At 42.7% G+C, this 12,972-nt stretch overlaps 1 protein-coding gene across 2 annotated transcripts in view; it reads left to right on the plus strand.

The window, feature by feature from the left end:
• CARMIL1 (capping protein regulator and myosin 1 linker 1) overlaps window positions 1-12,972 on the plus strand; it is a 162,444-nt gene that overhangs the window by 1,025 nt on the left and 148,447 nt on the right. For both annotated transcript variants that reach the window (XM_081950267.1, XM_081950268.1), the window contains exon 2: window positions 10,302-10,399. In XM_081950267.1, the coding sequence (XP_081806393.1) occupies window positions 10,302-10,399 (98 nt within the window). The remainder of the gene's footprint in view (window positions 1-10,301; window positions 10,400-12,972) is intronic.

Consider the following 12,972-nt stretch of genomic DNA (forward strand, 5'->3'; position numbering starts at 1 on the left):
AGCCGTTTCCCGACAGCGATCCCGAGGTGAGGGATGAAATGCGCCCCCCCCCTCCACCTGGCTAGCCCCGCACTCTTTTATCCTTTGCGTGAAATGCTCTACGGAGACGGAGGGCGTGGCGGGAAAGATAAGGGCTGGCTGAAGCTGAGGCGCCCTTTGGCTCCTCTGTTCCTGGAAGAGAGTTACTTGGGGGTGGGGAGACGCGAGCAGAAGGAGATTGCGCAGCCTTTGCAAAATCTCGGTAATAAAGTAGGCAAATGGAGCGGAACGCTTGGCGTCTGTAAGGAAACTAAGTACAACCGCTGTGAACCTTTCGAGGCGGTGCTGAAGGCGGCTCGCTCCTCCGGGCCGAGGTTTCTTCTCCTTTCACGTCTGAATGGCGACGAGCCAGAGGGAGAAAACTGACACCCCTGGGGGCTCACGTTTGCCCCCAGGGGCTTTCCATTGGTTCCAGTCATTGGTGATATCTTCCTTTCCCGCCTCAGTTGAATGGCTTGGGAGCTTTCTCCCATAGAAAACGCGGGCAGAGGTTTTCCTTAACTAGGAACCCTCGCCTGTACTTCTCCCGCTGGGCAAATCATGATTTAGGGCAACTGGTTGCAGTGCTTCAGGGGGTGTAAAGGCCAAGAAGGAAGATTGTCAAAGCATCTGTTGCTAGTCCCACTGTGGAGGGGGATCATCTTTACCTACATCTTGTTATGAAAAGGAATTGCTGAAGGGCAGATCCGGTGTTCTTGGCTGTTTTCATCTTGCTTAATTAAAGCAACGTTTCCTCTGTTATTTAAAAAAGGACCCACTGCATTAAAACCTTTTGAGAAGGCAGGCGTTGCTTATTGTAGGCTTGAATATGCTTTCCTGTAGTCCAAAATCAGGGCAGCTGGTGAATATATGATGCTGCCAAAATAATTAAGTATGCATCATGTCTTTTCCTGTACTGATTACTGTAATTTACTTTCATATTGTTTGTTGCGCTTCTTGTTATGCCAAATTCTGAGAATGCTTGTCTAGCAGATTAAAACCATGCTAAATTCTGGGTCATAAAAATACATTGATTTTGCATTGCTTGCTCAAATATGTGTACAGGCTAAATATTTCAGAAGGGTGCTCTGATTGTCTCGCTCATGTCTATGTTTACCTGGGGGAAGAAGTCCCACAAATAAATATGTACAGTATAGGTTTTCAGACATTGTGAAAGGATGGCTGTTCACCTTCCAAAGGCAGCACATTATTTTGCCTAGGTATGCACCATTTCCTACTTTTCTTCCTTTTCCACTTGTGTAATAACCCTGGTAATAGATATAGAATGGCTGTTTCTTAATGAAAGCTCTCCAACTAGATTTACCTGGAAATGTTAAATTTTAGTCTGACTTGTTACAATAAAAGGATTTGAAATATATTTATATAAAGGAGCATGGTAGTAGAGTGAAGGCACAGTTTAATTTATTCCAGTTTACCACAGTAAACAGAACACTGCCCAGGAAATAGACTGAATTTTGATTGTGCAGGCATGCATGCAGCAGAACTTGGGGGCAATTTTCTTAGCTTCCAACTGTGTGCCAATGTGCGGTGTGGTCCATTTACTTCATTGTAGAACTCTGTGGAATCTATAACAAATCCACATATGGTTATGCACAGATTGTTGTTTTAAAACATCAAAATGTGACTAACATAAAACTGAGCTTGTTATATATCTGTGTTATTAGTTGAGCAATACGTTGCTAAATCATTCTATAGTATAAGCAGATTTGCTGATATAGGAATATGCTCAAAATATCTCAAGAACGCTGAATGGGTATAATGAATAGATGATGCTAAATAAGAGCTTCATTGAAAATCTGGTAGTACATAATGTAGTTAATTAAATACAAAGTAAATGGATCAGATGGGAAAACATGCTTTTTTATAAATGTATCAGATGGGGAAAAACCATTTCCAAGTGAATGTGTGAGCTTGCTTTGAATATTGTGGAAAAGTTACTTTATATATATTGTAATTGGATTTAAACTCATTCAGAATAATTGAGTGGAGAATAACTTGGAGTAGAAGTAATTATATATTCATTAGATTCTTAGACCATTGTAATCATGTGCACGTCAATAGTTTACAAGGAAAACATCCACACTACAATAATCTAATGATAATAAATACAGTGATAACAGTCCCAAAGGTGCTTTTTCAAGAGGCAACTGGACGTTCTGGTTTTTCTTCAGTTGCCTCCTGAAAAAGTAGCTTTGGGACAATCATGACCCTGGAAGACTGAGAATCTCCATAAACAAGTAGCCAAGGAGATTCTACTGTCAGCTCAACAACAAGATTGGACTCAGAAAAGAAATGTGCTGGGTTCATATACAAGGGATTTACAACACACAGCTTACGTGGTCGCAACCAAAATACCTTCAACAATCACTACCACACTTCCAGCCTCTGTGCTGCCAGCCATTGAATTAAACTATTGAAGAATCTGACACCTACCCTAATTTCAGTCTTGCAAGAGCTTCTCTCCATGATTTTATTTTTATAAATTAGGGACAGGTCTGTCTGAGATCTTTTCCCAACTTAAGTTTCTTGAAATGGGCTCAAGCCACACATATCTGAGCATTGCCTTCATAGTAGCTCTTCCTTTTGCTTCAAGGCAATTCCTTGTACACTACCACATCTGCTCTCTTATCAACAATGAAGTTGTGAATGAATGTGACTTAAAGAGCTGGTGCTCTTATGGAGCAGTGGAATAATGATTTCAGGCCAAATAATCCCTTGTTCAAAGGATGATGCTGAAAAGAAGGTACTTATATCAAATTGACCATCACCATTCCCCAGAATGGCTAACCTAATGCCTTCATAAAGTCTCTGCAATCTGCCATCACCAGCACCCCCAATTCAGTACACATCCTTGCCTACCACTTGTTCCTGTCTGCCAACACATACTGTCCAAAATAATGCTGTCTTTGTACTGTTCAATACCCATGTCTCTTCTGCATTCGCCTTTAATCCTTTCTCAATAACCCTTTCGAAGTTCCATAATTCTCAATTTTTTCCATTTCCCCTCTGCTATTCCCAGCTTCACTTTCTTGCACAATCTTCCACAATTCCATTCACTATTTTACCCACCTGTCCTTTTCTCCATATTCTTTTTTGCCTCTTTCTGTACTCCTTCATGGCCTCTTATCCTGCCATCTAGATTTCAAGTAGTCCCCTGTTCTGTACCTTCTTCCACATTTATCCACATATTCCTCTGTTTCTGCTAGCTTCCAACTTCCCAATCTAAGAGAACGACACTGGCTAGGACAGATGGAACCTCTCTCTCTCTCTCTCCCTCTCCTGGCATTTTCCCACCTTCTAGGTCAGTGATGGCGAACCTTTTTTGGCTCGCGTGCCACAAGTGGGGGGAGTGCAGGGGGGTCGAGTGCAGGCGTGCCGCACCCATAATGCAACGCGCGACCCCCCCAGTGCGCATGCGCGCAAAACGCGCAACCCCCCCATTTTTACATGGTTTTTTTTGCCCTCCCCATGCTCCAGGGGCTTTATAGGAGCCTGGGGAGGGCGAAAAGAGCCTCCCCCGACCCCCCGGAGGCCCTCCAGAGGCTTCAGGGACTGTCCAGAGACTTCCCTGAAGCCTTCGGAGTGCTTAAAACCACCCTCTGAGCAAACCGGAAGTGACTTCCGGGTTGCTCGGAGGGTCGTTTTAAGCGCTCCGAAGGCATCAGGGAAGCCTCGGACGGTCCCTGAAGCCTTCGGAGCGCTTAAAGCCACCCTCCAACCAAACCGGAAGTGACTTCCGGGTTGCTCGGAGGGTCGTTTTAAGCGCTCCGAAGGCATCAGGGAAGCCTCGGACAGTCCCTGAAGCCTTCGGAATGCTTAAAACCACCCTCCGAGCAAACCGGAGCTCGGAGGGTGGTTTTAAGCGCTCCGAAGGCATCAGGGAAGCCTCGGACAGTCCCTGAAGCCTTCGGAGCACTTAAAACCACCCTCCGACCAAACCAGAAGTGACTTCCGGGTTGCTTGGAGGGTCGTTTTAAGCGCTCCGAAGGCATCAGGGAAGCCTCGGACTGTCCCTGAAGCCTTCGGAGCGCTTAAAACGACCCTCCGAGCAACCCGGAAGTCACTTCCGGTTTGCTCGGAGGGTGGTTTTAAGCGCTCCGAAGGCTTCAGGGACGGTCCCTGAAGCCTCCGGGGGGGCGGGGGAGGCTCTTTTCGCCCTCCCCAGGCTCCTAATAAAGCCTCTGGAGCCTGGGGAAGGCGAAAAATAGCTTTTAAAAAGGTGAAGTGAGCTGGCCAGCGCGCACATGCGCGCTGGCTAGTTGACAGGGCAGCGCCTCGCGTGCCCTGACAAATGGCTCCGCGTGCCACTTGTGGCACGCATGCCATAGGTTCGCCATCACGGTTCTAGGTCATCCATTATCTCTATTCAGTATTCATGCCACCTTCCAATGCTCCTTCCTGTCCTCCAGATTGATAGAAACTGCCAGACCATCACTGCTTTTTTCTCTCTTTTCCTTCTTCCCAGGAAGGCCTCTAAACATCATGCAACCACCCATACTATACATACAACAAAAGCAAATCCAAAGCTGTGTGATTTCCATTGCACAAAAATCCTAAAAATTCCCTAGACAGCAGACCACCAGACTCCATCTTTAAAAAAAATTTTTTAGGTTTTTAGATGTTTAGGTTTTTTAAAATCCTGCCTTTATTTTTTTAATAAATAACTCAAGGCGGCAAACATACCTAATACTTCTTCCTCCTCCTATTTTCCCCACAGCAACAACCTAATGAGAATTGGGCTGAGAGATAATTATTGGCTCAAAGTCATCCAGCCATCTTTCATTCATAAGACATGACTGGAATAGTTTCCTGGTTTTTGGCTAGGGATGTCAAATTCAAGGCCCGGGGACCGGATCTGGTCCACAAGGTGCTTAGATCTGGCCTGCAGCGCTGCCCTGGAAACAGTGAAGACCTAGCCCGTGGTGCCTCTGCCAGCAAAAATGGACCACGTGAGGGCCGCGTGCAGCCCTCCTGAGCTCCATTTTCACAGGCAGAGGGTTGCAGGAGGCTGTCGCAGCCAAAAATGGAGCGCAGGAGCCTGTTTTCATTGGCAGAGCACTCGGGCCGCCATAGCGCCCCTGACATGAGTGACATCAAGCTGGCCATGCTCACCTCAGTCATGTCCATCCCCGCCCCGCAAGGTCAAACACAACACTGATGCGGCGCTCAATGAAATCGGTTTTGACACCCTTGCACTTGACTAGACCAAACCAGCTCTATTAGAACAATAGTTAGGGCTAGCTTTGGTGTTTTGCTACCCTATTATATTATTATTGTATTGTATTTGTTTATTTCATTTTATTTATATCTTATTTCATGAGATATATATATATATATATTTATTTATTTACTTTCTTATTTATTCATTTGTTTATTAAATTTCTGTGCCACCCAACTCTCCTGGGCAGCTTACCAATTAGTACATGTGATTTATCCTTGGATAAGATGACAAACTTGTTCGTATAAATCTGACCCATAGTCACTTGCATTATGTTGTAAATAGGAGGACAAAAAATGAAATGCTTCAGGGCAGGCAGAGCACAACAGTATTGCACAAGTGGAGATGAATGATGTAACTTCTTTCATCTGCTAAATAGCTAGCCTGTGCAAGAAATCCCGTCGTCTCCCTAAGTCTGAGTTTTAAATATAGTTCTGCCTATGACCTCTAGTCTACTTCTTATGCAGAGGGAACGAGAAAGAAAGAAAGAAAAAAATGCATGAAAAGTCTTTGAGAAGGAAGTTGTTTGTGACCTGTGACAGATGGTATTAGAATTGAATGAAAATTTGGCATCAAACTTATAACAGCAGTTTGAGTAATAGTCATGTGAAGCCCATTTTGGAATGGCAGCTATCCATGCTCTGTCTTGGCTCAGTATGTGGAATATTTAGAATACAAAAATATTAACAGGGGAAAATTATTGCGCTTAGAGTCCAGCAGTGTAATTTGTTTTGTACATAGTTCAAGGACGAGTATGTTGATAGGCCATAAGTCAGAGATTTGATTGCTAGAGGAAGTGTCTTTACATATTTTGGAGATCCCATTTTAATTCTGTCAGAGAAAAACATTTGGAACTAATGTAGTATTCTGGTGGGTAGATGGGAGGGACAGCTTAAAAAGGTGATGGTTGTTTCTCAAAAATTACATTTATGTATACAGTGAAAATGGCTGTTATGTAGAATATCTAAATATAAATGAGAGCAAGCATTAGTCATATAAAAATGCACTTTATTTAAAGTGGTTTTTTAAAACAAATGTGTGTGTGTGTGTGTGTGTGTGTGTGTGTGTATATATATATATATATATATATATATATATATATATATATATATATATATATATATATATATATATATATATATATATATATATATATATATATTCCTTATCTAAACAGTATATACATTTTTAAAAAGACAATGAAAAATGGATTTTGCAATAATTTGTTCAGCAGAAATAATCAGATTATGCCATTTTCTCCTCCGGAAAATGTAAGTATGCCCTTGGTTCAAGTACCTGGTATTGCCCCCTTTGGCAGAAAGAATCCCAAGTAGGCATTTCGTAGAACTGCCCACCAGTCCCTGATAATTCATTTTGAGGAATCCCACTCTGCTAGGCAGATTTTTTCAGCCGCACAATGTTTGAGGGGTTTCTCGCATGTAAGGTCCGTTTCAAATCATCTCGCAGGATCTCAGTGAATCCCCTCTCCCCCAGTCATTTCTCAATGGATTTACTGGAATGTTTAGGATCATTGTCATGTTGCAAGGTCCATTTTCAGTTCAATTTCAATCTTTTGATAGTTGGCCACATATCAATAATACAATAATACAATAGCAGAGTTGGAAGGGACCGTAGAGGTCTTCTAGTCCAACCCTCTGCCTAGGCAGGAAACCCTATACCGTTTCAGACAGATGGCTATCCAACATCTTCTTAAAGACTTCCAGTGTTGGGGCATTCACAACTTCTGGAGGCAAGCTGTTCCACTGATTAATTGTTCTAACTGTCAGGAAATTTCTCCTCCGTTCTAAGTTGCTTCTCTCCTTGATTAGTTTCCACCCATTGCTTCTTGTTCTACCCTCAGGTGCCTTGGAGAATAGTTTGACTCCCTCTTCTTTGTGGCAACCCCTGAGATATTGGAACACTGCTATCATGCCTCCCCTAGTCCTTCTTTTCATTAAACTAGACATACCCAGTTCCTGCAACCGTTCTTCATATGTTTTAGTCTCCAGTCCCCTAATCATCTTTGTTGCTCTTCTCTGCACTCTTTCTAGAGTCTCCACATCTTTTCTACATCGTGGTGACCAAAACTGAATGCAGTATTCCAAGTGTGGCCTTACCAAGGCATTATAAAGTGGTATTAACACTTCACATGATCTTGATTCTATCCCTCTGTTTATGTAGCCTAGAACCGTGTTGGCTTTTTTGGCAGCTGCTGGGTCATATTTAAATAGTTGTCCACTAGACTCCAAGATCCTTCTCACAGTTACTACTATTGAGCAAGGTACCACCTATACTGTACCTGTATATCATCCTGAAGCACCCTCTGGTACAGTAAATGATTTACAATGGGTGCTGTGATGATGAGTGGCCAGGTCCTGATACAGAAAAGCAGCCACAAACCAGGCTTTCTTTACAATACAGGTAGTTGACTTACAACCACAATTGAGCCCAACATTTCTATTGTTAAGTAAGTTTTGCCCCATTTTAAGGCCTTTCTTGTCACAGTTAAGTGAATCACTTCAGTGGTTAAGCTAAGTGAATCTGGCTTCTCCATTGACTTTGTTCGTCAAAAGGTCACAAAATGTGATCATATGACCCTGGGACATTGCAGATATCATAAATATGACTCAGTTGCTAAGTGTCTGAATTTTGACTACGTGGTTCACTAAACAAACCATTGTAAGTTGAGGACTACCTGTATCAGGTTTGGTATCAAGTTCTTCTAGTGAAATGCTTTCTTTAATTTTCACTAAATGTCTTCTGTCACTGTGGCCAAATAACTCTTATTGTTGCCTAACTTGTGCAAAACATTTTGATCCAGAAGTCCTTGTGACAGGGAACAAAATTTAATTTTGCCCTGATGTTCTTCCTGGAGAACAAAGGTTTCTTCCTGGCACATCTCTCCCAGATAACTATCTCAGAGAGCTCTCCCCATGAGTGATGTCAAAGTTCATGAGTGCATGATTACAAAAAACCCACAAAGTAGATTTATTGATGAAATTCTGGGGTTCTTAGAGACTTATTTGTATATTTTATTTGCTTGTTTATTTGTATTCTGTCTTTATTATTTTTTTTAACTTTTTTATTTATTATTTTTACAAACACATCTTCCTCCTCCTATTCTCCTGAAAACAACAATCCGTGAGAGAGGGTGACTGGTTCAAAGTCACCCAGCTGGCTTTCATGGATAAGACAGGACTTGAACTCATGGCCTCCTACTTTCTAGCCTAGTGCTTTAACCACTAGACCAGTGATGGCGAACCTATGGCATGTGTGCCACAGGTGGCACGTGAAGCCATTTGTCAGGGCATGCGAGGCGCTGCCCTGTTAGCTGGCCAGCACGCATGTGCGCGCTGGCCAGCTGAGTTCACTCTTTTTTAAAGCCATTTTTCACCCTCCCCAGGCTCCAGAGGCTTTATAGGAGCCTGGGGAGGGCGAAAAGAGAATCCCCCACTCCTCTTGGAGGCCCTCCGGAGGCTTCATGAGCTTCCCTGAAGCCTCCGGAGCGCAAAAAATCGGCTCTAGGGGCAAACCGGAAATTCGGGAACACACTTCCTGTTTGTTCGGAGGGTCGTTTTGACTGCTCTGGAGGTTTCAGGGAAGCCTCTTGAAGGTCCCTGAAGCCTTCGGAGCGCTTAAAACGACCCTCCGAGCAAACCAGTTTGCTCCGAGGGTCATTTTGACTGCTTCGGAGGCTTCAGGGAAGCCTCCTGAAGATCCCTGAAGCCTCCGGAGGGCTTCCCGGGGGGCGGGGGAGGCTGTTTTCGCCCTCCCCATGCTCCTATAAAGCCTCTGGAGCCTGGGGAGGGTGAAAAAGCATGCAAAAATGGGGGGGTCGCGCCTGTAGTGCACGCATGCACACTGAGGGGTCGCGCATTGCATTATGGGTGCGGCACGCCTGGACACGACCTCCTTCTGCTCCCCCCACTTATGGCACGCGAGCCAAAAAAGGTTCGCCATCGCTGCACTAGACCAAACTGGCTGTCATATTTCAGCGTCATTTGTTGTGCTCTGTGGCTGAACTTGCTGGGATGGCCGGGACAAGTTGGCAGTTGTTTGAAATCTTCTCCACTTGTAGAAGATTTTCTGGATAGTGGAATCATTGGTGCGCAATTATTTGTTAATCTTTTGAAATTCGTTCCCAGACATATGGGTGTCTACAACCTTTTTTCTTTCCTTCTTTTTTGAAGGTTGCAGACGACTATAAGCAAGTTCAGTCTAGAAATGGTGATACCACACATTTCAGCAACAAGCAAATCAAACAAAAAGTCTGATAGATTCCTCCCAGATTCTCCCTAACAATATTCTAAATATTTGCACCTGTACAACTGATTCTAATCTTATAGGTTTTCTGAGTTAATGCTAAATGTAAGCAGGTACTTTGTTCATATTCCAAATTTGCATTGATATTTATTTAAATTACACACTGGACTACAAAATGAAAATAGTGTGTGGTATTTGATATATCCCTCTACCTATAGTGTTGAAATGAAGATAAAATATCTGTGTGTTGAAGCAGTAAAACATTTAAATGGGGTTAACTTGTTTGTAGTATATAAGAAATTCTCAGTCATCCAGGTCATGGGTTGTCCTAAAGGTATTCTTTTTCAAGAGGCAACTGGACTTTCTGTTTTTTCTTTGAAGACGTTTCTTCAGATCTGAAGAAGCTTGTTGGGTGAGAAGCAAAACGTCTTCAAAGAAAAACCAGAATGTTCAGTTGCCTCTTGAAAAAGCACCCTTGGGACATGGAGCATACTTATTTTTTTACATAACCAGAAAGGGGCCAAGTACCTTAAAATGAGTAAGCCTTTTACCATTTCTTAAGTCTTTACAATCAACCCATAAACACAGGGGAACTTGATTTACTTTTTAAAATAGAGTTCACGTAATATTTCACTTTGAAGCTGTTAATAAGAGAGGAAGAATGTCATTTATTTATTTATGTTGAATAATTTTTATTTGGGGATAAAATAATAATATAAATATATAGATTTTTTTTAAGATCTTGAACACTGAAAGTATTTTATGTTCTCTACTATTTCAGAAAGCGTCAAGGATGTGATTGGAAGGAAGATAAAGATTTCTGTGAAAAAGAAAGTTAAGCTTGAAGTTAAAAGCGACAAAGTAGATAATAAAATATTGGTAAGTACATTCCATTTTTTTCTTCAAACAATTTTTTTCTTGATTTACTCCCCCCTCCCCCAATAAATGAAATTACTTTAAATATTTGTTCTCTACTAAATCTTGTTTCTTTTATACAAGAAAATTTGTATAAGCATTTCTGGACACAGTATTAATGTGATTGGGTGAAAAATTGAAAATAGAATGTATCCAAGTGAGAAACCTGATTTGTCCAGTCAAGTGAAGAAACATTATCATACAAACATTATCCAAAGGAGAGAGCTGTTGTAGGTTTCTTAGGGTAAAAATATAATTACAGTACTTGTAGACACCAACAATATTATCACAGTGTTTTTGAGATGCTATTATTATAAAATATGAGTGGTTGTTTTGCATTTTATATTCGTAAATTTTGTAGAATAAGACATTTTGAGTGAGCCATAATTTGTTGTTCTATATGTGTCTGTGAATGTGGGTGGGGGGGGGGGGGAAGGGAGATAAGATCTAAAACAGTGCTGGAATTCAGAGCAGACAGAAACTATCAGTCTCTGACCTTAATAATACCTGTTCCAGAACTCTGCACTGTAATTTTGAAAAAGCTTTCTTGTATTCCACTTTGGAAGAAAGGGGGGGGGGGGGAGGAGACAGCAAAGGAGATATACAGTTGCAAGAAAAAGTATGTGAACCCCTTGGGATGACGTGGAGTTTTGCATGAATTGATCATAAAATGTGCTCTGAACGTCATCTAAGTCACAACAATAGAAAAACACAGTCTGCTGAAAATAATACTGCACAAACATTAGATGTTTGTCAAGAGTTTATCAAGACATTTTGTAGGAAAACGTACGACAATCTGTCCGCCAACTGAAGCTCCGCAGAGGATGGATGATGCAACAGCACAATGACCCAAAGCATACAAGTAATTCAACAAAAAAAAAATGGCTTCAACAGCACAGAATACGCCTTCTGGAGTGGCCCAGTCAGAGTCCTGACCTCAACCTGATTGAAATGCTGTGGCATGACCTTAAGAGAGCGATTCACACCAGACATCCCAAGAATATTGCTACATTGAAACAGTTTTGTGAAGAGGAGTGGTCCAAAATTACTCCAGATCGTTGTGCAGGTCTGATCTGCAACTACAGGAAACGTTTGGTTGAGGTTATTTCTGCCAAAGGAGGGTCAACCAGTTATTAAGTCCAACGGTTCACATACGTTTTCCTCCCTGCACTGTGAATGTTTACATGTTATGTTCAATTAAACTATGGCAACATCTAATGTTTGTGTAGTATTATTTTCAGCAGACTGTGTTTTACTATTGTTGTGACTTAGATGATGTTCAGAGCACATTTTATGACCAATTCATGCAAAACTCCACGTAATCCCTGATCGATTCAGGGTGCACTCATTGCTTAATGAATGCCACAGTCGCTGATAGTCTGGGGGTGGGTCTCAGGAAGTTGGCTAGGCTGATGCGTTTTAACCAGATGGATGGGTCATTATTGGGAAGCCAACTAGCCACACATGTAACTGATCAGGTGGTATTGCGGATAGGGCCCCATCGGGAGCTCTTGCGTTTTGTAGTGGTTTCACACATTACAGAGGAAGTTGTACTAGGCCTGGCATGGCTGGATAAGTGGGGACCTACTGTATGGTGGGGTGGTGGTAGTAGGCATCGCAGAATAGGCCTTGGTCCTGACCCCCCCTCTTCATGAGGCGCAAACCATGGCCCAGGGTCCGGTGGGATTCCAAGCTACAGTGCCATTGGTACATACAGCTGGAGAGGAGCGATTCCCTTAGGTATTTGCAGACTTAAAAGGTGTATGCAATGAAAAGAAATGTGATACTTTGTCCTCTCACCGCCCCACAGATTGTGTAGTAGAACTACTCCCTGGGGATAAACTGCCAAAGCCCCGAATGTATTCTATGACCCCGCAAGAGCTAACAGAAATGAGGGCATACATTGAAAAGAATTTAAAAGGGGCTTTATTCAGCCAGCTAGACCAAGGGTGGCCACCCCCGTTCTTTTCCGGGAGAAAAAGGATGGTGGCTTATGCCTCTGTGTTGACTTTCGGGGCCTTAATGCTGTCTGTGTGGAACATTTGTACCCTCTCCCTTTAATGAAGGACATGCTGGCTAGGTTAGCAGAGGGATGCATATTCACGAAATTCGATCTCAAGGAGGCATTCTATAGGGTACGCATTCGGGCTGGTGACGAATGGAAGACAGCCTTTAATTGTCCTCTAGGCAGATACCAGTTCCGGGTTATGCCCTTTGGATTGCAAGGAGCCCCAGCGGTGTTCATGCAGCTAATTAACGAAGTGCTGCATGAGCATCTATATCAAGGGGTACTCAGCTATTTAGACGATATCCTTATATATACCAAGACCATGGAAGAACATGTAACTCTTGTACGTCAAGTGCTTAAAAACCTGCTGGACCACATTTATAAATCAAATTGTCTAAATGTGAATTTCACAGGACGCAGCTGGATTACCTTGGGTTTCACATTTCACCTAAAGGGGTGGAGATGGACCCCGTGAAGGTGAAGGCGGTGTTGGACTGGCAGGCTCCCAAAACCCGCAAGCAGTTGCACA

Source organism: Natrix helvetica (genome assembly GCF_964273705.1).
Source record: "Natrix helvetica genome assembly, chromosome: 4".
In the NCBI taxonomy this organism is placed as follows: domain Eukaryota; kingdom Metazoa; phylum Chordata; class Lepidosauria; order Squamata; family Natricidae; genus Natrix; species Natrix helvetica.